General features: G+C 41.6%; 1 protein-coding gene across 9 annotated transcripts in view; it reads right to left on the reverse strand.

The window, feature by feature from the left end:
• Nucleotides 1–1,213: 1,213 nt before the first annotated feature.
• MBD5 (methyl-CpG binding domain protein 5) overlaps nucleotides 1,214–26,790 on the reverse strand; it is a 136,686-nt gene continuing 111,109 nt past the window's right edge. For 5 of the 9 annotated variants that reach the window (XM_030454760.1, XM_030454761.1, XM_030454757.1 and 2 more), the window contains 6 exons: nucleotides 18,245–19,273; nucleotides 16,322–16,542; nucleotides 13,361–14,569; nucleotides 8,161–8,273; nucleotides 4,023–4,098; nucleotides 1,214–1,808 (listed from right to left, as the gene is read on the reverse strand). In XM_030454760.1, the coding sequence (XP_030310620.1) occupies nucleotides 1,737–1,808; nucleotides 4,023–4,098; nucleotides 8,161–8,273; nucleotides 13,361–14,569; nucleotides 16,322–16,542; nucleotides 18,245–19,273 (2,720 nt within the window). In that variant the 3' untranslated portion in view covers nucleotides 1,214–1,736. The remainder of the gene's footprint in view (nucleotides 1,809–4,022; nucleotides 4,099–8,160; nucleotides 8,274–13,360; nucleotides 14,570–16,321; nucleotides 16,543–18,244; nucleotides 19,274–26,790) is intronic. The other 4 variants (XM_030454763.1, XM_030454762.1, XM_030454765.1 and 1 more) reach the window with 3 other exon arrangements.

Consider the following 26,790-nt stretch of genomic DNA (forward strand, 5'->3'; position numbering starts at 1 on the left):
GAGATCCCGCCAGGGTGCTGATCACTGCCAGGCCTTAGCTAGAGAGCAAGATTTGGGAATCCAGGGGGGAGGAGGAAAAAAAAAAACACCAAAAAAAAGGAAATCTGAGGTAAGTGGTGGTCCTGGATGAAGAGGCTACAGCCCTCACCTTGGGAATGGTGAGCTGAGTTATTGTGGGGAGCCTGGATGACGAGAGGATGTCATGGCTTCCATCACCATCACCACCATCCGTGTTAGGAAAGAAAAAAAAATGAAAATCAAAGTGGTAATCATGTTGTGCTACACTTCTGTTTGTTAATTTTATAATGGCTCATAGCTTTAGACTTTTAAATCTGTAGTGTATTAGGTTTTTTTTCTACATATGCTTCACATTTCTCACTTAATATAACATAAATAATTTGGTTAATAGATTTAACCTGCACATTTCAGCCACATTAATATATATAAGAATCTGTTAATGGTATAAATAATTCTTTTTAAATAAAATAAATCTGATATGTTACATAATACTGATAAAAATTACTGTTGCTAAGAGTTTTGTAAGCCACCCTTGATTTTTTTTTTGTTTTGTTTTGTTTTTAATACTGTGAGATGGACGGATGCTGGAATTCCTTTTACGAGGAAGAGGGAGCAGGGAGCACCCCCTTCCATTCTGCTGGAAAACCAAGGTGTAATCAATCCTGATCACATCGTTGGAGCAGGGCCTCTGCCCCCTTCAGAGCAAACAGGATGGCTGATGAGGTCAGGTCACTGCAGCTAATGAAGCCAGGGGCTTGGAGGGGTCAACGTTATGGGGGGAGATAAAAACTGTTTTAGTTCATCAGGTGGCTATGAAACTTTAACTACAGAAATGGTTGACTAAAATAGTCCATCTAATTTTTTTTTTTCCCTTTCTTATCTTTTTTTTTTTTTTTTAATAAAATCTACAGCGTTCTACTTTAAAAGCTAAGTAAATAAAAAAGCAACTGCTAAGTTGCTGCCTTTGAATCCTTAATTAAGAGCTGTGATCCCACATCCTGTTAGGAATCTGTGAGGTTGCACTCTCCTACAGAGCCCTGCAATGGAGCACAGTCCTTCCAGGAAAGGTTCATTCCAACCAGACAGTCTCAATGGACACTCAGTGGTGTGAAGGGGATGTCAGAATTAAGGTAATACATAATCATGCCTTCTCTCTGCTGTTAAATACAAAAACAGCATCTTTTACATTATCATATAAAAGCATTTAGGCTGTATTTTTATTTATCACTTTACACTGGTAGTCTCTTGTATGTGTACTCAATAGAAACCAAAGAATTTTGTACACTATTTTTTGTACAATAAAAGATAAAGTGTGCATTAGGTACGCTTGTACATGACAATATTGTACAATATTTACATTTCAGATATCACCATGAAATTCTGTATTATCTATATACACAATGAAAATTTCTCAGAAACATTTGGACTATTTCTTATAATCACAATTTTAGTATTATAGAAAAAAAAAAAAAAATTTCAGTAATCATCTGACATTGTTACTGCAACCTCTCAAGATTTCTGATTGGCTTATCCAGCAACCCCTATCCCTCCTAATCATCAAAAATATTGTACCACTAATCCACGTAGCACCCTGTGATGGTTTCTATCTGTCTTCATATAAATATTGATATAACCACGTCTATATCAATACCTACAAGCTAGACTTATGTGCACGTTTATTCTGATAAGTACTGGACCAGTAACAAAGACATTCAATGTTATCTAGAGATCTTCCTCCTCTTGGGTTTTGGAGGCTTCACTTGTCTGTCTCCCTGGGGGATTTGGTGGACCTAAAAATAAGTATATTTACAAAGTTAGTAAAGAACAGTGGTCAGAGGAAGCAGCCAGTAATAAACGAGTTACAGCACTGCCTGAGGTGCTGCTCTGAAACACTTTTTATTAGTTTGATGTCTACACAGAAACCCAAACTAAAAGGAACTTCAAAAGTTTAAGGAGTTGAAGAGGCTGATGCTGCAGACTGTGCCTCTCAGACCTCTGCTGCCCTGGAGGAAGGCACCAGGTAGAGCCAAAGCAACCAAAAAACGAGGAACTGAACCTAAAGCTGCACATCTGGGAGACAAACCCTGCTGCATCCCCATCCCAGAGCAACAGGGTGGGGATGAGGAGGCGAGAAAAACAAAGAGCCCAGCAGGAACGGGCTGCCTGCACCGAACTGCCTTCATCTCATTATTTATAGGAAATATTCCACCCCGAGCTAAATGGGGGATTAATCTGAGGCTGGAGCAGGTTTTCAGCACCGACTGCTCAGGAAAAAACACGGCAGGGCTGGGAGAAAAGGGGGAAAGGAGGAGGGGGAAGGCGGTGGATCCTGGCGCGGGTTACCACCACCATCTGTCGGTGGGAAGCAGCTGCTGCTCGGCCGAGAGGAGTTTGCAGCTTCCAAAGAGGCAACAAATCCTTCAGCAATGCGCTGAATTATTTCCCTGCGCCCATCCCGAGCTCCTCCAGCCCGCTGACACTGACTGTGTATTTATCAGCTCTTCCAAAGAACGCTCGGAGCTAATTAGCTGCTTTGCATGTGTTTTAAAAATGAGAATGTAATTAATGCCTGAGCGGTTGCAGCTGAGGAAAAAAAAAAAATGCAAGTCACTAAAAAGAGAACTGCGATTCCCTGAGTGTTTCTAGGAATCATCAGCTTTAGGGAAATAAACCCTGATCACAAATTTTGTGACCAGATAATTAAAATATAAATCAAGCCCCTGTGCTGACATGCAGGCTGGTACCTCAGCTTGTCTGCAGCACCAAACAACCAGGCTGGCAAATCCAATTACAGCAATTTCCCTGAAGCCAGTTTATCCCACAGTTAAAATGCACAGTGCACAGAGTTTTGGGTGTGATTGGATTTATAAATGGAATAAAAAATAAAATAAAAAAAAATGTCTCAGCAGAACCAGCCAGCCCAAACATCCAAGTGGTGGTGGAACCCAGAGCTGATGTGTCTGCCAAACACCACACACCCAGTTTCATTCCAGCAGCCCCACACTCAGCTCCTTTCCTTCTCCTTACAAAGGCAAGAGGAACACACGTGTGATTTGTAATTTGAAATCAAAACTCAACATCTTGGTGCAAAAGGGAGAAGTTTTGAGCAGAAGACATGAGTCTGTAATTAGAGCAGCCATCTGAATAACATATTTATTGTTTTTCAGTGGCTCTGAGCCTGCAGTGCTGGTTACATTTCCTATTATATACCCCAGAAGCTCTCTTCCCCAGGTTTTATTGCTGCTTGTAAATATGCACATGTGCAAGCACTTCCACTAAACTTTCACCTGATACCACACTGAGTATCAGGTAAAAGACTTTTTTCCTATATTCAAATGCTTCATAATTAATAACTGGATTAATGACCAGGGGGAGGTCACATATGCTGTGCTTTTTGGAATTTTTAAGTGTGCTTCAATGAAACGACAGCAATGTTTTCAATCTGAATGCAAGAACCCAATATAACACAGCAGACAGAAAGCTTTGGGGCTTGCAAATTAACAGGGAAATAATTTTAGAAAGAAAACGGTGAGATCTGATGTTAGGAATCCTCTTACCTCTCCCAACAGTAGCTTTTATTTCACATAAGGAAAACTTTTTCTCCAAGAGTTTTATGTTCAACAGAATGAGGTTTTAAAATGTGATTTCACTGCCTTGCTACTCAAATGAGCCTGATTTTGTATCCCATGGATTTTTTTTATATATCCATGGAGTAGGAGTGGGACTGGAGCTGATCCCTGGGTAAAGGCACGTCCAGGAATCTCACTTTGTAAAAAAATAATCTAATTGGCAATTCAAGTCAAATTCTACAACTCTCCCCATTTTTCTTATTAGACATTTGGCTGCAAGTTTTGAATGGAAGAGAAATACTGAAAATCCCATATTATTTAAGAAAAGAGAACCCAAATTTCTGTTAGAAAGCAACCCAAACCAACACTCCCAAGTCTTCAGATGTGCAGCAACACAGAAAAAGGAGATTATTGCAATAGTGAGGAGAAACTTACGTTCCCAGACATTTTGTCTAGTTCACTCATGGCCTCGTGTATAGCAGCTTCTAAATGGTTATTTAGCTTTCCACTTCTAGAAGAAAAAAAGAATGCCATCAGTAATCCTGAGCAACAGAAAACAAAGTTCAATAATTAAAAAAATGAGTAACAAGCACATTAATTCATTGGATACATTCTAGAGAAAGCCTCCAAACCAAAAGTTACCCCAAGTCACTGGCCACCCCCCATACAGATCTGACTGCAGAGGAACAGGTTGGATTTAGGGATATTTCTTCTTACAAAAGGTTTCCCACTTGAGCACCACTTTCTGCACAGGTTGCACTTCTGCAGCTCCCTGTTCACATCTCCAGAGTTTCAAGCCAGCAACTCAGTACTTGAGTAGAAGTTACTACTGCTTGTCAGCACCTTGCTGAGGATCTGTGCTTAAAAGCAGGCATGTCTAGATATTTTTTATTTTTTTTTTAGGCAGGCTGGTTCATTCGTGACTTCACCTGAACAGGTTCATTTAGAAGATGTAATTACATATAATTTGAAATAAAAACTCAATCTCTTGGTGTAAAATGGAGAAGTTTTGAGCAGACGACATGAGTTTGTAATTAGAGCAGCCATCTGAAGCTGCTGAATAACATATTTATTGTTTTTCAGTGGCTCTCTCCTACATTTAGGAGAGCAATGAACTTGAAGAGAAATGGCTGAATGTGAGATGAGAGCAAGAAATATCCTGGAGGGGAGAGACCAAAGTTCTGAGCAGCCATCATGTCCTCAGGAGGTACCAAAGTTCTGTTATCCCTGCTCTGAAGATGCAGAGGTGAGGGGAGGAGGAGGAGGAGGAAGAGGAGGAAGAAGATGAGGAGGAAGAGGAGAAGGGAGAGGAGAAGGGAGAGGAGGAGGGAAAGGATGAGGGGGAGGAGGAGAGAGAGGGGAAGAGAAAGGAGGAGGAAGAGGAGGAGGAAGAGGAGGAGGGAGAGGAGAAGGGGGAGGAGGAGAGAGAGGAGGAAAGGAGGAGAGAGAGGAGAAGAATGAGGAGGAGGGAGAGGAGAAGAGCTGCCTTCACCCTGGGAAGGCAGGGAAGAGAAGAGCTCATCCCTTGCTGCCATGGATGGTTGGGTCACTAGGATTGTCCCTCACAGATGGGAGACACTTCCTAAAAAACCCCTTCAACCAAGCAAGCTCATCCTGTCAGCTGGGACATCCTTCCTTCCTTGGGATTTAAAAGGTTTGGGGCAACTGAAAGCTTTGCCAAAGCCTGGCAAGTAACAGCAGAGCTGAGCCACATGACCAGTGAAATTCAGCAAAATGATTCTCGTTGCCATTGGGGGATGAAAAGAGGAGATCAGAAGGTCTGGTTTTGTTATTCAAAGAAGATATTCCCTGACACCACCCTGCACTGGTCATCAGAGCTACCCCAGGGCATGGGCTGCATAAACCAGACTGGAAGCCTCACTGACCTCAGCACAGCAGTGGGGCTCCAGTCTCCAGTGGAGTTTAAATCAAGCAAAGAAATGATAAGAGAAACTGAAACAAAAACTTGCACACAGAGCTTGATGTGTCTGCCTGAGTTTCTGGGCTGCTTGAGCCCACTGCTTGCAAAAGCAGAGCCAAGCTCTGCAGCCTGGGGAAGGGAAGGCACCTCAGGTACTAGAAATGATGAACAGAATGCTTGTTGTTCAGAGGCAGCCTGGAAAGGCAATAAGACTCCATTTATAATGCAGAGATCTAAATAACTGCTAACACTGCTGACTTGCCTGTCATCTAGAAGTGTATTTCAGGTGCCAAGTCACCTAAGATGTGATGTAAAGTTTTTTAATCAACATTGTGCTCTATCAGCAACGCACCCGAGTTACAATAGCTATAAAATTCTTGCTGTTAGGCAAAACAGCCAGATGAAACTATTAAAAACACAAGCATTTGAATTGTAGTCTTCAGGTACTGCTGCCATGCTCATTTTACTGTGAAGATGCTGATCTGCCTCTGAGCAAATCAAAGGTTCAGAAGTGCCCATGGCTGAAATATCCATTTACTGCAGGCAAAAGCTGAGGATTTGGCACCAGATAAACATGTGCATCAGGTTTGCAGTCATGCAAACAGAGCTGTAGGTATCACAATTTTTGATATTTTAATTTTAAATACATTGGTTTAGGAGTCACACCTCTCACACCTCTGAGATATCCCCAAGTTAACACTTTCTTGCTACAGAAAATGTTTTATTTAATTAGTTGAAGTTACAAAGCTCTGTGCAACATCTGACTATGGCTACTCCAGAAACTGAACAGACAAAACATTTCTCTTTTAAAAACTAGTACTTAAGGTTGGATTAATTCACAAATACTGGACTTAAGGTGCAACTGGAATTGCATCCTGTTACATCCCTTTTTAGTACAGGTTTCAGCTTTGCAGACATTTTAAATCTAAGTTTCCACTTTGTTGTAATGATTTTCTAGTTAAGATCTAATATTGTATCTATCATATTATTGATACTACATATCTATTGATGTGCATTATACATCTAATAACACATTATATATCAAATAATATATATTATATATATTATTGGAGATTAAAACAAGACTGTGCAGCAAAGGAAAAAGCTGGACAATATAGTAAGGCTGAGATAAGACCTGTAGGACCATGAAGAAGAATTTATGGAGTTATCTGAATGTAATTTTGAAGATTTGGCTGCTAGCCCTGCTCTGCTCCACATGCTGGGCCTCTCTGCTGCTACTCCCTGCTCCCTCAACATACATTTCTCCTGGGTTTCTCCACCCGTGTCATCTTCCCTGCAGAAGTGTTCAGCCTGATGCCAGTGGGTGATCTGCAAAAATGCTGAGGATGTTTGCAGGTAGGGAACAGAACCAGGAGTATTCTAGGTGTAGAATTAAATGGAATGCTAAATGTTTCCCAAAATCTGGACTTCTGTGTCCCAAGAGACACAGAGCAAGCAACAGGGCAGAACCAGGCAGCCTCCAAAGAGGCCACTGGCTTGAGTGGAACTGCAGAGCATCCCCACAGACTGCTAAATACACAAATACCAATCAGAACTCAGGAGATTTTCTGAAATAATTCTGTTTATCTCAACTTTAACACCTCTTTGAACTGGCTCCAGGTGTCACCTTCCTCGAGTCACCTGTTTCTCTTCAGGGACATTGAGCAAGTAACTGGGAGTTGCCCTTACCCTCCAGTACCCTTAATACCAGTCAGATATTTTGAGGATTATTTTGATAAAAAAACCCAACCCCCAGCACTGCCTCCTTGGCATAAAAATATTTCTCTTAAGCACTGCCTGCCATATAAATAGAAGGCAAGCTTGCACCTTAAAAGGAGCTGCAGGCAAATAATTATTTAATTCCTTTAAGCCTGTGGGCATTGGGCTCCAGCACTGCAGCCTGACCTTAAATTCACACACAGATGCACAGAAATATATTTTCACTGCAACACTGAACAGGCAACAGCACCCTAGAACAAATCCAATCACAGTATAATTCCTACTTTGCTCTCTTACAGCTGCCCAGATTTTATTTCTCTTTCTCCAAACCATTTCCCTCTCCCCCCATTTGCCTCTTTTTGTCTCTGCTGATGCTTCATGCCCTAATACTTACTCAGGGTCCTGCTCTCCTTGTTTATTTATAAACACGAGGCAAGAGGAAACCAAACAGTTCTTACATGCCTGGCACTACAGAAAGCTCCACACTGAGCCCCTGGTCTGGTTAAAACCAGCCAGATTTCACAAGTTGTGAGGAAAAACCCTGAATTTATTTGAATAAACCCATGCTCGGCCTGCATCAGCAGCTGCCAGAGGGAAAGGGAGAGATAAGAGGGGCAGCTCTTGTTAGAAAGCAGATTTGGTCAGGATAGTTTTGATGTAATAATGTGGGGTTTTTTTTTTTGGCTGTAAATTAGAAATCCTACAGATGAAAGCTGAGACAAGTGGGCTGACATTTTCCAAAGGCTACTGTAAATATCAGAAGATGCACTAAAAATGCAGATCTCAAAGATCTCAGGTGATTATCAGAACCCACACAAGGAATTCAGAAAATTAACTCTTCACTTTGGCCCATCTGCCAAGCTCCCCAGTGGAAAAGTCTTAGAAAACAGAAGAATTTAAAGACTCCATTTCACCAGGAAACAAATTACTCACTTTCTGTTCCTTTTTCTGGCTCGGTTGTAAGCTTCTAGACCTTCTGTTAGTGTCTTCAGCTTCTCTGGCTCCACCTGAGTGAAGGTATGAACACCAAACCACATTACCCAGACCTGCAATTATTAAACATTGCTTTTACTGCTAGACATGCATTATCATGGAGCCTAATTTGCACTGCATCCACAAGACACCAACCTTCCCAGCAAAGGATAAATGAATTTCTGGCTACAAACACCCCCTCGTACATATATTTATGGATGGTAATTTCTACAGATGTCCACACCATCACTACAGAAACACCAACCCCACAACACTTAGGAGAACAAAACTAAGAAGGAAAAGAATATTTTTAAATCCTTGTTTGTCTTTATATGACTAAAAGGAACATTGTTGTTCAAGTCAAGTCTGGACTCATATTTTACAGATGTGTTTTACACCTCAGAGACCACCTGCAAGGCATTTAAATACCAAGTTGCCCAGTACAGACAATTTTTACAGCTCCCATCAAGACCAAAGCATTTCACATCACCTCACATCTCTGCATGGAGTATTCAAGCCCCCAGCTCAGCCAACTCATTCTTATTTCAAAAGATCCCCAGTATGTGCTTAAGTTAAAAGGCTTAAAAGAGGGGTGGGCAGGGGGACAAGCTTTAGTTATGCCTTGTGAATCCAGGAGCCTTTCCTAGGGCTGATTTATTGGTCCTGAGAAAGGTCTGTTCAAATTTGGTTACTTAAGCACATACTTGAGCTGAGTCAGGGATGAATCTGAGCACGTGCCCACCAGGGCTGCTGAGCTGGTGTTTAATGGGCTCTTAACTGGAGATTTCAGTTCTCTTAAAATCACCCAGAACTGCAACCTTCTAGGAAGCTGCATAGAAACCACTGCAGATAACCAGTTAGTACCAGTACCAACAGTACAAACACAAGATTAATTCCATCATCCATTGGGTTTTACCATTTGCATTCTCAAAACACTGTCCCCTTAACTCTGCACGTTGTTTTCCTTTGGCTCAGTCACTTCTGCTTGTAAAACCACCCAACAGAAAGGTATTTAAAGGCATCAGTTTCCAGAAAATGAAAGGAGAAATTCCTTTTTTCTTTGTCAGCGTTGCTGTGTTTGGCTTGACTTCTTTTTTTAATCTTTGCATAACTTCCCAAGAACCTTTAATAGCATTTGTTTCATTAACCAGTACAGCTGGTGTCCTGACACGAGGAAAATTAATTCCATACATACAAATTTATTAAGCAGGCCTATATACAATCCCAAAAAGAAATTTAAATGCAAATTCCCTTGAAAAGCCAGCCTTTCAATTACTAAATAATTTATCTTCACAATGAGACTGAATTTCAGAGGTGACAACGTGAAGTGAAGGAGTGAGCAAGCTGTCAGAATCTCCAGACATGAGGCCCAACATAATCCATGTTCAGAGCAAATTTCACATCTGAGGATGAACCTGGGGACCAGTGACATTCCAGGGATGTACAGGAACCATTCCTGGGCAAAGCTGCACAGGGGGAGGAGGCAAGAGTTCTGTTTTCATGCAATAAATTCAATTATGTCACAGATTATGGCTCTTTCCCCTTAAAATGGTGAGAACTTTCAATGGGGGACTGCAAATACTTCAAATAATTCCTCTCCTAATCAGACTTTGGGGAAAATACAAAGGCAGACAGAAGGAACACTCGATCAAACCTGCAGAGCTTTTCCAAGGATAAACAGGAGAAAATGCTCCCAGAATGAGCAGACCAGCTCCAGCAGCTTAGATGTTACATTTCCTACATTAAAATGGGATTACTGGAGGCACTGGTGCTCTCTCTGCAACACACCACAGCTCAAGCCTTCATTTTACAGAACCTTTGAAAAACAGCTAAAGAAGAAACTTGGATTTTTCAAACTGAAGAGAATTAAAGGGCAATGATAAAATCATCCTGATCCTTTACCTCAGACACTTTACTGCATGATGGATTTGTCACAAATGCTGAATTGTACATGAAATATATCCACCAGGGATGTGTCTGTTCATAAGGAACAGACTCTGCAAAGGTTTGTATCTCTCTGCCCTTAAATAGAGATGAAAGTCCATTGGTAATTATTGTTATGAAGCTCTAATGCCATGTCTGGATAACAAAAAGGAAATCAGTATCTTCATTCCTGGAGTTCTGTGGTGGTAGAACAGTAAAAATCCTGCCAGCACTTTTTTTTTTTGGAGCAGTAGTACCCAACTGCTAACTTCAGAAGGCACTGGAAGCAACTCCAGCAGCTGTGGTGGAATGAATAATATCAGATCCCTTCAGTTCCAAGAAGCTACTACAACACTAACTAAACACATACACGTGGGATTTTCAGGACATTGAGAAATCACAACTCTTGGTACCTGGAGAACCCCAAAAGCTCAGTTGAAAAAAAATTGAGTTCAACTGGTGAGAGAACAACACTTGTGCTGTAACAATCCCTGTGAAAGGCACTAACAAGAGACAGCTCCTGCTCACACTGTCACATCACAGCTCTCAAAGATTTGTTCCTGTGCAGGTGACATCATTTGGATAATAATCCAATTAATTTCCTAGTGATATCCACATCCTCCTGTTTCAGGATGCACGGAGCTTCAGGCTTCCTTCCTTCCCTTTCAGAAACTTCAGCTGCTCCTGCTGCACTCCCCTTGGGCTCCTCTTTCATTTGCCAAAATGCCAGAGCTCCTTGGGACACAAAGGTGCCAGATTCCTCCCTTCTCTTAGGGAAACACCATTCTTACTCTCTTCAGACAGAGCATCATTACATTTCATACCCACACTCTTTTAAATGGAAACAAAAATCAAATTATGGATGAGAGAAAGAACAGAGGACACACAAAGCACCACGAGCGAAAGTGCTGTTACAGTACAGAGCTTAACATTTGGGTACACAAATCCTTTCAGAGGTGTTGTAAGAAAGCTCTGCAATTCCAGAATTCCAAAATACAATTCCAGAACTGCTGCCAGTGTCTCCCCCCATGAACTGCAACCATTCAGGATTTTTTTAAGCCCAGAATTTCTGACAGCCATTTGATTTTCAGGGTTATTTCTTTTTGGTTTGCAAGCTGTTTTTTTTTTATTGTGTGAGTTGTCTTTCTTTTTTTCTTTCCCTTCAGACCAGGCTGCCTGAACATCTGAAGGCTGCAGGTGTACACAGGTGCCTGCACACGTGCAGCCACTGTGCCTGGGAGTTCCATCTTCAATTAAAAATGGAAATATTATACAGCACATTTTCACCTCTCAGATTCCCCTGTATCCCACCTCCCAACCCCAAAACCTGACCTCTGGAATGGTCGTTTACTTCTTGCTGGAGAAAATTATATATATATATATATTTGTTTTTAAATTTAAAGTTATTCTAATTAAATTAAAGGCCTTCTGATGAGAGAGGTGATCCTGATGAAGAACTTGAAGCAGCCTCTCCTGCTGCCTCCACAAATACCTTGACAGCAATACAAGAGCAGCACTTTCTGCATTTCCAGGTTTTTTCCCCCAGAATACAACAAAATCTGTGCCACTGAACAGAATATTACACAATGCTGACACAATGTACACAGAAGACTCAGAATTAAAGGTGGTGGCTTTGCTGTTGGCATCCACAAACTGGGGATTAAGTGTATAAAACTCCTAAGGAATGCAAATGAAAAAAGCTTCACCTCTTTACAAAAGTTACCAAAAATGAGCTTGTCAAAACAGTCACCTGTTGGATACCCAATGTGGTGATGTTAATACAGAAATGGAAGTGTAATTACTGTGTCTGTGAGTCCCCTGGGACAGGGAGCTTGCACACCTAACTTCACCAGTGTTGTTTAAACTTTGATAGTTTGAGGTCTCTCCATTTGCCTTCACTTTAAAAACTGACTTGTAACCTGGGGAGCTGAGGAAGGAGCTCTTGAGCATTCAAATTGTTACCAAAACGAGCTGAATTCTCTACAAATGAAATACTTTTAGTCAGGGCACTCAGACAGCAGCTCTTTGAAACCTCTGTGGCCAAGAGGTTCCTGTAAAGAGACACTGAGGTTCTCTTGAGCAAACATCCTGGCCAGACTTCACCCCAGTTATTTAGAGCTCCAATTCATCAAAAACCTGTTTGGGGAGATCAAGTATTCACATCAGGTAACTCTAAGGCTACAACCTGGAGTAAGAACAGCAGTGGTTACACTACAGATACACCAGGTCCAGCAGGTTCTGAGCTCTGCTCTGGTGGGAGGCAGAGGCTGGAGGTGAAGCAGCTCTCCTCAGTGTGTTCTGGTATTCTCCCTCTCCTCTGGATATCTGCTCTTGGCCAAATTTTGGGGAAAGGGATTATTTTATCCCCATTCTCATGTTCTTACACTGTTGTTGTGCAATGTACTAGGTAGGTATGTGGGGAAGAAGCCCAAATGTTTCAGTGGTTTGATTTCTTTCTGTTCCTTCACTTGACCTTTCCTCTCTGCTTACACACTTTTAAAAAATGCATTTTATAAAAGAGTACTAAAAATATTTATATATGGAAGATGGGAAATATTTCTGTAAGAGCTACAAAAATACAGCATTATACAAATAGTGGAGATCAGAACGTATAACAACATAACAACTCTGGGGGAACTATTTTCTGCATATTCCTCAACAAGCATATGATATCTCACTTGTCAACCAAAAAACCCAAAAGGATTTTAGTATGAAGGAGCAAACTGGGATGCTTTTCTCACTAGACAAGATGGCCAAAACCTCTTCTCAGGCTGAAAAAGTGCATGCATTTCCTCTTAAGGCTGTAGGTGTCAATCAGCATGGTTTTCCTTGTTAGACTCCTCAGCCTGCTTAGATCAGTTTTCCTTTTTGCAGTTTTCAACACTTTCAGAGATCTCCATTATCACCTTCTTTGGACACAGAAGTTCAACTAAATGCACAATTAAACCATTTTTTTGCTAACAACATTTTTTTCTGTACACAAATTAAGTAAAGCATCATCAGACCCAAACAGACTCATGTTTCATTGGCTGAATTTCTAAACAGGTTACTCTGGGAAAACTTCAGTCTTGCGAGCTAGAGTTAGGAATAAAAAAAAAATCCAATCATTTTGTCCTATAAAAATAAGAGAGAAAGGAGAAAAAAAAAAAGAATGGAGCGAGCTAGTTGTGATAAACACTGACATGGGCTCAGGCACAGGTGTGTAGAGATAGATATGTGCATATATATATAAATATACCTTCCCCTCCTCAGCGTTTTGTTGACATGAATTGTGAACTTCTTCTTCTCTGACCAGTTTCCCAGGCCATGAAGTCAGACCTTTGATCTGGCCCCAGACCAAGTCGCCAACATTAAACGTCCTTGGCCTGTAATGGATCAGCTCATTGGAAGAAGGGGAGTCTGGGTTCCTTAGGTCATCTTCACTACTGATGCTTTTAGCATCTGAAGGGCTAGGCACACACCCATTAATGCTTTTGGCATTAAAATCTCCATTGTAATGGATATAGTCTTTCACTAATGAACTTTCCAAGCTATTTGAGGAACTTGGGGATTGCTCTTCCAGAATCAGGTCTTGTTTAGAAGTGTTCAGCAACTCCCCAAACCCTCTGTTCTGCTGAGGTCTGTTGCCATTTAAGTGTGCACATCGTTCCACAGTGTTCTCCAGTCTTTCCTTAAAACTCATCATAGTTCTTTTGTAATTGTTATACCTGAAATTCTCCTCCAACATTTTATCACTTTGACAGTTTCGCTGTGATAAGAGTATCTGATGCTGCTCTCCTTGCAGTAATGGCAGTGTGGAGATGTTATTGGGCCTCTCATGACAAGGACTACTATGGATGTGGGCAGAGTGGTCTAGAAACTCCTCACATTTCCACCTGTTTATCTCACTGACGGGGCTTTGCTCCCCTTCCCACTGTTTTTTGGGTGTGTTACAACTCGTGGGTTTGTAATATTCATACCCATCCCCTTCACTTGAGTTTTTACCGTGCTCTGAATTCTTCAGGACTCGTGTTCCTCTGCTGTTCCTCACCCTACCCTCATGATCAGAAACAGCAACGTTTCTCCCATGGATTACTGCACTGACAGCACTAGAAAGATTTAATGGGTCACCAATTGAGGCTGTGAAGGCACTCATGGCACTCAAAGCTGGGATGGGACTCATCTGGGTGGTACTGCTAACAGCAGTGGTGATGACTACTTGCATCCCTTTGCTTGCAGCATCTACAACTGCCTTGTAGATGGCATCCACTGATGTGTCACCCTGAGCAGCAACGTTGAGGTTATCCTTTGCCTGGTGTCCAAGGGATGGTTCAGTCCTTGGCTGCAAATCACAAGATGGTTCTTGGAAAGGAGGAAGCATTGCGTTGGAGCTCTCAGGAACTGGTGCCATTCCCATCTGAGTGATCATTCTTTTGTTCAGGACAGCAGCATCTTCCTGCATTCTCACCTGGAAAAAGGAGAGAAAAGGATGGAAATTACTATTTTTCTCTACAGTTCTCTTTCAGTAGTCGTTTTAATAAAAAAAGAGTCAGGATGGTGGCCAGGGTGACTATTAGTTACAGTACATAATTAGGTTTTGGTTAGACATCACTTACAGAGTTTAATGCTGAACAAGCTAGACAGAAAATAAAGAAACAAAAAGCATTAATTTAGAGGAAAACAAAACCAAAAATCTTAGCCTTGATTGCTTGGATCACAACAGACACATTGCCTGAAATGACAGAACCTCCCATGTGCTGCTGAGACTACACTATCACCTCTGGCAGAGCCTTTCCAGACATTTCCTCCTCTGTCATACAGCACCTTCCTCTTTTTCACTTAAGTCCTAAGCAGTCCCACCAAGCTCAATATTTTGGTTCTCCACTGCTCTTTTTCCTTCTTTCCCAGACCCTAATATTGCTTATTCCATCCCTACCAGCTGCTCTTCTGGGCTCCTTGTATGCACTTCATCCACTTGCTGGAACGTAGCCCATCCCTGGCCTTCTGGAATGGGCCAACAGTTCTGTTTTTCCCTTTCAGTTCTGTGCTTCTCTTGGGGGATCTCTTTTTACTTCAGTCCCTTGCAAACCACGCCTGCATCCCTCTGCATGGCAGCTTTCATGTCAGGCACTGCCACAGTAAATTGTAACCTTCAGATTAAAGGAACTGCTTTTTATGTTTCTTGTCACATACACAGGCAGTGAGGATGATGTCAATAAGGGAAAAAAATATCTGTAAAAACCAAGCATTAAATATTTCCAAAAGCTCCTTTCAATTCTTACCATTACTGTTTTGTAACAGAATGTGAAGCAAAAGAATGCTGAGGTGAAGGTTCCAACATTCATACAAAACCAAAAAGAGGTAACAGGCATTTAGAGGACTCTGGTTTTGCAGTAGCAGTGAAACATCTGCACTGAGACAAGGGGATGTATTCTTCTTCCTTAAAGGGTAAGAGAAAATCCTAGCACTACCTGTATGCTTCCCTCTTCACATCTCCAGTTCTGCAGCAATCGTGGTAACACTGAATAACAATAAATACATTTGGTAGCTCTGCTTTTATTACCTATTTTGGTTGCTCTGTTTCCTGTCAGGATGTTAGTTTGACAGCTCAACGTGCAGCATGGAGATTTGCCCATTCAGGTGGGCAGCAAGAAGGTGCCAGTTTTGCACAGTTTGTCACTGTATCATCATCCTAAATCCTTTTGTTTATTTTTTTTCAGTCTATCCACTGCACATCAGAGCCACCTCTTCTATTCAAGTGAGCTGGGAGTGGAAGAGGTCTAGGTACACATGGTCAGCCAGAATAATTTATTAAGTTCCTGATTACTGGGAAGTGGGATCAGTTGTTATTTCTCACCACTGACTCATCAGAGTGGTCTGATGGGGACTGATGATCATTTCTGTGGAATGGAAAATAAGTGTGGCTGCAAAGATAGAAGAGCCAGAACATATATAGAATATTTATTTTTTCAACACATGCAGCACAGTTCATTCCAAAGAAACTCTGTCCAGTTTCTAGGGAAGAGATAAAACTCAGTAACAAACATTACTGATCTGCAAAACCCAAACACTGCTGAGCAGAGCTGCCAATTGTACTTCTCCTGTTGTCTGAACCAGCACAAAAACCAAACCACAGAATAAGTATAAATTTTCAAGATTTCTACCTTTCCCTATGGCAGTTGCACACTTGTTTGGATATTCATTACATTTTGCTTCCTACCTGGAAGTTCTGGAACAGACATGCCATGGGGTTTGGGTTATTGGTTGGGCCAGGAATTGGGGGCTGGCCTTGAAAGCCCTGCATGTTCTGGTACCCCTGGAGAAGGTGCTGCTGCTGCTGCTGCTGCTGACTTGAAGGAAACATCTGATTGTTGTTTAACAGAGACTGGAGATGACTCAGCTGATGGTTATTCAAAGTAGTGTTTAAGGATGACATGTCACCTGCAATTCAAACACAGGGAGATCTTCAGTCAGTTGAGTTCCCAACACTCAGGAAAAATTCCCTTGACACAAATTTCAACTGTCTGCTAAGCAAATGCCTCCACAAAACACTTTTTCCCTTCAATCTTTTATGGAATGGTCCTCAAGGTATCTGTGTCTCCTACTCTTTATTCCTTTATTTCCTCAGTGATGCTGCTTTGGCATCTCACAGCTGCCTGGACTCATTCTAAAGGTTTCAGACCTTTGCCTTTGGAAGGGGACAGAGCCAAGTATGGCAGAATGAGCTTCCAGCAGAGCCTGTGCCTTGGAATTCCTCCTCCTTTCCAAAGAGTGACTGCTTCAAACAGTACTGGGGTGGTGAAGGGGAGGAGGAGAAAGAGAAAATAACTTAAAAGTCCCAAAGCAACTTCTTTTTGATGAGCTCTGACAAAGTAACATGAGCTACCTGCAAATGAGCAATGGGTTTTTGGCTCACAGATGTCTCAGCCAACAACCTTAGCATTTTAGAAAAAGATACATTCTGGAGAAATAACTGCATTAGCATTTTGTATCACAGAAAACATGAACATTTTAGCTCTAATAAAACAAATAAGCTGTTGAGCCTGTCTTTACAAGACAATAAAGCTTCAAAATGCATCTAGTTCCCAGTTGGCTCTTTTGTTTGGTTGCTTTTGCTCCTTGTTTCTAAATTTTACTTTCTTTAATTAAAAAAAGCTCATATTTTCCTTAAAATTGCACTTCACAAAGTCACTGGTTAGTTGTATTTTCCATGGAAAATGTAAAGTACTTCACAATAGCCACTGAGTAGCTGAGTATGAGGCAGTAAGGAAAAGTACTTATCAGTTCTTTACAACTATTATAACTCCTCTGCCTAGTCTATTTATTAGGGTACATAGCCCACACAACAGAGGAGTACAAACTATGTTACACATTCTTGGTAAAAAATCATCAAAAGACACAGGAAAAAAAAACAACTTGTATTTAAGGGCTTTTTAATTACTTGTTTTGGGATGTAGGTGTTTGCCAAGTGAGATACTCTGCATTTTAAACCACAAGTTATAGCAAAAAAAAGCCAAAAAAAAACCAACCACAACAAACCACAAACCAGAGAAAGAGAAAATCTAAGTGCACACTAACGGGCTGGAAGGGCAACCCTGCTCTTTGCACTTGCACAAGGACCTACTTTGAGTGCTTTATGGATTTCTTTTCTGGGTGTGTGCTTACAGTTTGGGCACTTTGGATTCATTTAGAAAAATGCACTTGGCCATTTCTCATCTCCCAGCCACTCATCCTAACCCTGTGATGCCACAGGCACTTGAAATGAAACTGCATCCCAGAGATGCTCCTGTGCTTCTACTGCTTGAGAAATGAAAGGAGTCCAATTGCTTAGAGAACTGTAAGGTGTGCAGAGTAGGTCGAGGTGGCATCAGAATTAAGAATGGAATAGAAAATAATTTCCAAAACCAGTATTAAATGCTACTGAGTTATTTGAATGTGCTTTAAATTTGTGATGATAACAGTGGTGGGTTTTCTCACTAGACAAGCTGTAACATACAAAAGCCTTAAAAAAAGAAGTAGTATTATAAAGTGGAATCTTTAAAAATAGAAACTAGAATACAAAATTCCCCCTCCCCAACCCTCTTCCTTTTTTTTATTTTTTTCTTTAAAAATCCTTTTATATCTGTGAAGAAACTGAACTTACCAAGCAGACCTGTCCCCAGTAGAGGGTTAAGTAGCTGTGGCACCACAGAGTTATTGTTGAGTTTAGCTGGACCAGATGGATTCCCAGCACTATTAGATATGTTCAGCAATGTTTCTGCCATTGACACCACTGCTGTCCCACCACCCAGGGTGGAGACAGACAGTGCTGCCACTGCTGATGATGTAGTGGTTGTGGTAGTGGTTGCTTGGGAGGAGGTGGCTATGGAAACCTCTGGATGATTTGCGGTGTTGCCCGATGCAGAGTTGAGGACACCTCCCACCAGCTGGGGATTCAAGGCCATTAATGCTGAGGCCCCAGAGACAGCTGGGAGGAGCAGGGGGTTGGAAGTAGTGTCAGTGCCTGAAAAGCTTGGTAAAGGGTTGCCCAGGGGGTTGGTTAAGAGGCTCTCCACCCTGGTGCTTTCTGACTGATTGCTGGGCAAATGCTCGGGTGGGGCTGGCATCTGTGTGACTGTGGGCAAAGGGTTGTTTTGCTGTTGCAGCAAATCTGAGATGGTCAGATTGAAAGATGGTAAGGGAAGCATGGCAGCTGCTTGGGCTTGGTTCTGAAGGAGGGTTGCTAGAAGCTGGAAATGAACAGGCTGTAGCACCTGCCCATCCACGTCACTGGAGAGAAAAGCTAAAGCAGCATTTACATTCGGGTTGAGAAAACCTAAAGGGTTGAGGTTGACCTCAGACTTGCCTTCTCCTGCTGAAGGCTGGAGTATATTTAATAGATTCTGGTTTAGGAGATGTTGCTGATTCACTGGCAAAGAGATAGGAAGAGAATTGAGGAGGTTTTGATTCAAAGGATGTGGAAGATTGTTGTTTGAAGAGCTGTTCTGCGGGAAATGGAGCGAATGTTCATGGCCAGCAAAAGGGAAATCACTCCCCAGGGGCAGCTGGCTCTGGAGGGGGTTTCCAGCTGCAGTAGTGACTATAACACCATCCTGAAGCACAGATGTTGTCTTTGTGATGGCAGGTTGGCTGGTGCCAGCTATGGCTATCGATGACGACGGTCCTGAACCCCCTGCAAGGCAAAAAAAGACAACTCTGAATAGAATACTGCTGCTGGGAGACTGAGCAGAGCCCCAGAGTAACCAGGTTAACCCAAAATTCCAGTATTTGATACCTGTGCACAGGAAAGAAAATGTTTTGAGTATCCAGACTTGAGTGTTTTTTCAATACACACATCAGTCACCACCAGCTGTGCCACAGCTCATCAGAAATTATTTCCCTGTAGCCCTCTGTTTCCCTTAAATTGTCTGAGTGGGGATATAATGGATTTCATGACATATTTTGATCAACATAAACCTAAGAGCAACCACAGCTTGGTGTAGTTAGTCCTGGACCAGTGTGAAATGAACTCTTATGAAGAAGGAGCAGCAGGAGACAGGAGTGATGCTGTGTGAAGGTGTGAGTGCACCTGAGATGTGAATCTTCTGTCTCCTGCTCTGTTCCACAAAGGAGTTGTAGAGACTTGTTATTTCAATAATGATTTTGGACTTGAAGAAAAAAGACAATGATGACAATTAAGTGTCATGTTGATGCCTGTGATGGAATCTGATGAGCAAAGCAGCTTAGCAGACACCCCCCTTCCAACAATTTATAAAAAAAAAATGTAAATAATTGGGGTGGTCCAGTCATATCCATCACTTGGCATGAAGGGCTGTGTGGGATACAGGAGGTTACTGTGAGGGGGTCACAGGGACAGAGAGAGCAAATATTAAACAGAGTTTCTTTGGGTCTTTTTATACCCTTTGATGAACCCTGAAGTATAAATGATTCATTTTTAGTTAAGGCAGAATCTTGAGCTGATAGTGGTCATACAGAAAAGACATGAGAGGAGACCAGGGGAATTGAAGCAAATGGCCTGGAATTATGCCCTTCTACTTCACTCACTGAGGAACATTTAAGCATTAAAAATATATATTGCATGTGTGTTTTCCATTCTCAAATGCCCTGCATTTATAACTCATGTGACAGACCAGAAAGTATTAATTCTAAGAAAGTATCAATGAGCATTTTTCCAAACAAATACTATTTGAAAAGGAACACACAACTACACTCTTAAGAACTGAATAAAACCTTTACATCACTTCAACTAAAAATAGCATTTTTCAAGTGCTGTAACATGACAACTCAAAAGGTATAAAATTAACACACTGCACTGAACTCAAGAGAAGAAAGATCTCACCCTCTCTCCCAGGTACTAACATCACATTCCAGTGCAGAAATTAAATAACAAAAGTTAAAGTAAGAAGAAATTGTAATCATTAAGCAGAGGATACCCTATCCTGGTGTGATGAGAAATATGGTAACGATGCAATGAAAGCTGTTTCATGACAAGAACATTTCCTGAGGCAGCACTTTGGAACAAAAAGAGACACACTCTTGAGGATCAAACCCCCCCCATGCACTGGAACCATAAGTCCCACTGGTTGCCACTTAGGGCTTTGTGTTTAACATTTCAGATTAGGCAGGAATAGTAAAGCAATTCCTATTTGACACCCCCAAACCTGGCAAATGCCTCATACCACAGAATGTCTTGGGTTGGAGGAGACCATCAAGGTCGTCCAGTCCAACCTCTGACCTGAGAAATGGGCAAAGATGCTCTCAAAAGCCAATGAAAAGCTGCTCATCAGGCAAACTCCTCAGTTCCAAACGTGAAATGAAGAAGTTCCTACAACCAATCTATTGATGCAGATGAATGAAACCCACAGCTATGGCAAGTAAGGTTATTTTCTGCTAATATATCCACCCAGCTTCTGGTCACCCAACTCTGGGGATAAGAAGCTTCTGGCAATGCCTCCCCAAAATGGAACTTTGCAGAAAAAAAAGGGAGATTTTCTCCAGCATGTGATGACATGAAGGAATATGTGATCCACTGAAATGACATGTTAGGCAGATTCTTCATGTGGGTGCCCTTTTTCCTCCCCTTTTAGTATTTTACTATATTAGTAAATAGCCCATAGTAAGAGACAGTTGATACAAATGAGCAGCAAAACATGAAATTAAATTCAACTTAGATCTTCCCTGTTTGTTTTTAACTCACAACCACACACTGAGGGCTTAAATTCAACTACACAAGTCCCAGAGAGCCCAAGCTAAACTAGAACTGCACATCTCCCTTTGTTTTCCTGATGTCTGAAACATTTTAAACTGCATTTTTAGAAAAGTAATAGAAAAGTCTTTACAGTTTTCGTGGCAAAAAGCAAATTCTTTTTGTTTTGATGGAGAAAACACCCAAGTGTGGTAGTTTCAAACTCTCATGTTAAAACATGTTGCAGAGCCCAGAGCAATACACATCACTAACAAACAGGTACCTGTTTGCTCACAAAAAAGGAAATTTTCCAGTTTTCTTTTGTTTCATTTAAATCAGTACCTAGAACTGATGCTCCAAAGATGTAAATACTCAGAAAAGTCCCAAAGACCAAGCTACAAAGTTGATGAATACCATAAAAAGCTTATTACACTTCTTACAAAGCCTTTCCTATATGTTTTGAAGAGAAGAATCACCTGGATCACACAGGATGGATGCAGATCCTCACTTTAGGATACAAATGGCCTCTTAAATAATGCTGGTTGAAGAACTGCTCACTGCAGCAAAACTATCCCTGCACTTTGAGACAAACCTCACCTGAGTCTCTCAAGCTGTAATCTGCTGGGATGGTACCAGGTAACACCTGAACATCTTCAGCCAGCCATTCTTCCTCCTTCCACCTAAAATCTGTCATCTAGAGAGGCAACCATCAGCTCAGCCTGACACCAGCACCAGTCTGACACTGATTTTCTAAGGTGTGAGTTCATTTCAGGCAATTATTTTCCCTGGAAACTTTACTCCTGCAAGAAGGGAAAGGCAGCTTCCCAAGCTTCTCCCTTGGTGGCCAGGAAAGGCTTCCCCTGCTCCAAGAAATCCCAGTCAATGTGTTCAGCAGCAGCAGCAGCAGCAGCAGCACATGGACAGATTTTAAATTCAGGCATGAGGAAAGTATTCTATTTATAGAGCTCTTGTGAATGTAAAACCTGATTTTGGTATTTTCAAGTGGACCCCATCCCTAATTTATTTATTTATGAACCTATTTTTCATTCCACTCAGGTAAATAAACACATGAAAGAGCAGCTGGTGTGAAGCAAATCTCAAACTTCTAAAACTGTTGCTAGGTTCTTGTCAAACACTGCTCTGATCTCTGTCCCCTGCCAAACACCACTTCTGGAGAGCTGACCTGAGAGGTCTAGAGTGCATTATTCCAGATTAATTAGCCAATTAATTAATTGCTACTGGGGAAAAAAAGTAATCTTGATGGATTGTGAGTACAAGGAAGAAAATGGGTCCTTATTTCAGTGCAGACTTGGGGAGTTCAGGAGCTGAAGAGGTGATGAGCAGCCACACTTCAGCAGGAAAAGAAAAACAAGGAAATGTTCCTCCCAGTTTCTCTTCATCTCCCTTCAATGAAAGACACAGCAGGAATTGGTGTAGAAGAGCCTTGAATGGGGTAGTAGCTAAATTACAGCTGCATTTTGGGACAAATCTAGATAAAATAAGATCTTTGGATCTCTTCCAAAACACCATCTCCAGCAAGTCAATATTCTAGCTGAAGCAATGCATGCACACCATCCTCACTAACCAATAGTGCCCTCAATCTACAAAGACCAAAATCCCAACTGTTTGTTCCTTCCTCTTCCTAAGAGATGCTCATTTCCCATAATTATTCCTGATAGTGCTGCATCCCCAAGGTGCAGAAGCCACCTTCCCCTGGAGGAGAACCCAGACAGCCCTCAGAGAGCCCTCTGGACTGCCCAGCTTTACTTTCAAAATCACAGCTCCAAGATGCAAACTGAAAATGAGGAGTTGTGTGCCTTTCTCTCACATGAGGAGCAGGTGAGAGGAGATGCCTGACACCAGCAGTGTGAAGATGGGAAGAGTTCTGGGAGAGAGCATGGAAAAATGCAAGATGTACCCCCCCAACTCAGTATTAGGGGTTACACTGTGAGTACAGGGGAAGAAAACTACTCAGAGGACTGTCCTTTCACCTGCAACACCCAAGCACAGCAGCAGCAATCTGGAACTGACTCAGGGTGTCCCTTGAGCTCCAGTTTTTATTCCCAGTGGGATCTAGACCCACACTAGAGTTTTACAAGGAGGGCAGGATGAGTTCTTTGGTGGAAAGCAGATGGTGGATGTCACCTGAAGGAAGGGCCCTATGCAAACAAGGTGGCTTGGCCAGCAGTGCTGTAAGGAAAAGCTCTGACCACTTGCATTTCCTCCAGCCAGGAGAAAAGAAGACTGAGAGCACCACCAAAGAATTCCAACAGCAGCTCACCCTAAACTCCCCCATGAACTGGTTTGGCATGAGCATGTCCAGGCTGCAAGATAAAAGTTAGGATGCTGTTGATGGGAAACACAGATGGGTGCTGAAAGCTAAAAGGAGATCACAAGTTTGATTCCAAGTTTGAGGAAATTAATGTGATTTTCAATTCTGAAAAGCTAAGGCACTGTAAGCAGCAGCTCAGTAAACAACAGTCCTTAGTATTCAGAGCCTCTGAAGAGTAAAAGAATTAAAAAAAAAACAAGATGAAGGACTTTGAGTAAAAGCCATGAAAGCCTGGATGTCTGTTGGCTTCCAGGTCCTGCAGCCCCAGACATCTGCCAGAGGTTCTTCTGCCTTTTCTTGAGAAAAAGGAACTGTCTTTGCAATGCAGTGAGAAAATACCCAAATAATAGATAAATTGTTCTCTCAGAGGTTCTAAATGTTTTATGAGAATAAATAAATGGAAATTGAATGGGATATAAGTTTTAAAAAATTATTATTTTGCATGCTATGGTATTTTATTTACATTTTCATTTTGCTTTCGTTTGAAAGCAGTTTTATTTTCCTATGTGGGTTTTATCTGTGTTCCTTTTTAAAAAGCATTGCTTGACAGGTATTCTTAAGAAGATGCAATAAAAAATGGTTTGTGTTTGAGAAGCTTCCCTCTTTCTGCTCACTGAAAATAAAGCAGTTGGAGTGGAAGATATTTATCATTCACATCTCAACACCTTCCTTTCATGAAAGAGAGGAACACAGAGGTCCATACCCTGCTGTTGGGATGGTAGGACAGAGTGAGAGGTTTTAAATCCTGCTTTATAAAGAGTATTAAGATCTGAACATTCTGGAGACTTGGACAGTGATCATCAAGGGCTGTCCTCAGGAAGAGAAGTTGGGGTATGAGCTACTGATTTCAAATGAAGCAAAAGGAAAGAGTCAAAACCCAAAAATCATTTCTGCAGCAGCAGCAGAATTGTGTCTGCATAAAAATCTGTAGGAACAGGAATGACTTCACACACTGTGAATAATGCTCAGCTTCCCTGGACACCAAACAATCCAAACTGAAAGTGAGCTCCTGGAGTCTTTATAGACACTAAAAAATAGTTCTACCAAATTAAAGAACCTTAACTATAGATGTATTTTCCTAAAAAGTTGCAGTTACAGAGACCAATTAGAAAATTATACTGGAAACAGTATTTTACAATGCATTCCCCTGGGAGAAATTATCCATTATGTAGTCTGATATTTCAATAGTCTCAACAATACATTGCTGGAATTGGTAGAATAAAAATAACCAATAAGACAGGTGTGTTAAGTACTTAGGAAACTCAAAGTGCAGAATTTGCTCATTAGGCATTAATATCTACAAGAGCTGAAAACAAATAAATGTTATACATACCACTTTCCCAATTCCTCCTTTTCTGCACATTCAATAAAAACAGATCCAGCTGTATTTCCCACTTCATATTTTACATTTTCTTTATGGCTTTTTAATTTTTAATTCAGAACACTTCATGTTTTTGAAACCCTTGCCATAAACTCACATTCCACTCCTTGGTCCTGTAATGAGCTTCTTGCTACAACCTCTACCACTTCCACCCTCTCTGAGGGTAAAACTCAGCAGCTCCTGCAGAAGAAATCTGCAAGATCCTTTCAAAAAGCTCAAGGGGGAGCAGGAAGTTTGCTGCATGCTTTACCCTGAGCTGACCAAAGTGTGAGAGCACAGAAGATGACCCAGGCACTGCAATCACTGCTCTGTCTCAAACAGTTTGGGCAACTTCTGCCCCACACACAACCCCTGCTCGAGGCCTCCAGAGGCTACTGCAATACTAATGTAAGAATTAACATAACTTTTGAGACAGGAACAGATCGTTTGCCTCTGCTGCAATATTTTTAAATGACTGAGTTTAAGGGTGATAACTTCCACTGTGGGGCCATTGCTGGTGGAGGTGAGGTGACCTCATATTCCTTAAAAATTGGAGACATCGCCTTCCTGCTTTAACTGCACATCCCATCACTTACCTATAAACTTAGAACCACGAGCTATACATTTTTATAATTACATTCTCTGCTTTCTTTCTGGAATGGGAAGCATTTCAGATATGTATCTGGTATCACATTTACTCCAACACTTTCCATTCCGGAGAAGCCATAATTCAGCACTTAACCGCAAACCACTGTCAGCTCCTCTCCTTATCAAGATCCCGCACTCCCCGGAGACAACAGAGGTATCACAAACAATGAACCAATAAATAAAACATCCATCTCAGCCCAGCAGAACCAGTTAAAAAAAACCCCAAACACCTGGGCTCCTTTCACAGACAATACTCCCTCAGCACAGAACAGGAGGCTGTGGAACAGCCTGCCCGGAATCTCACGCTTATCGCTGGAGCTCCTGAGCTTATTACTATGACTACCAGTGGCATAATGCTGCATGATCATCATCTTTGGGATCTTTTTTTTTTAACTCACAACAAAACAGATGTAATGCTGGCCACGTTCTCAATAGTGTTTTTCAAACTCTTGCTTTCAGGGATGATTTTTTAGGAAAATCGGCGAGGAGCGGAGCTGGCGGTCTGCTGAAAAGGGACTGAGCCAAAAACGACCCCACCCAAGTTTTGGGGGGAGGGCAAGAAGCTCAAAGCATTTTCTAAGCCAACAGAAATCCTTAAAAATCAGGCTTTTTAAAAAAAAATGCCTGAGTATCAGTCTTGGCTCTTCTCCTTCCTCTATCTGCTCCGACTTCTACATTTCACCATCGCTGCTGTTTTTAAAATTAGTCTGGGAAAGCTGTTCTGAGGTGCTGAGCTGTTAGCAGAAAGCAGAAGCAGTTTGCTGGTAGAAAACTGTCAAGACAACAGCACACAAATGAAAGAGGAGTCCTTCAGTATTTACTCAGTTTTGGCACTTAGTCTGATCTCATCCTGCATCGTTCCCCCCTTCACAGCTGTGGGAGATGCATTGCAGATGAGTTAAAACATTTTATTGCCTGTTTTGGAAACTAAAGATTCAATGGAAAGCATTATTTCTTTCAAGAGTCCCCACTCTACCCCCTGAACAAGTTTTGGGGTTGCCCACTGGTTCTGCTTGAGAAGACTTTCAGAAGATGTGGAGAGCTGAGTATGCCTGGGAAATCCCATATATTAATTCAGTTTTTCTTCCCAATCTAATCTTTGGCAAAGTAAGATCAAACTTTTGGCATTATTTGCCTATTTTACAAATCCTTCACCTTTTATTC

Source organism: Calypte anna, chromosome 7 (assembly GCF_003957555.1).
Source record: "Calypte anna isolate BGI_N300 chromosome 7, bCalAnn1_v1.p, whole genome shotgun sequence".
Taxonomy (NCBI): domain Eukaryota; kingdom Metazoa; phylum Chordata; class Aves; order Apodiformes; family Trochilidae; genus Calypte; species Calypte anna.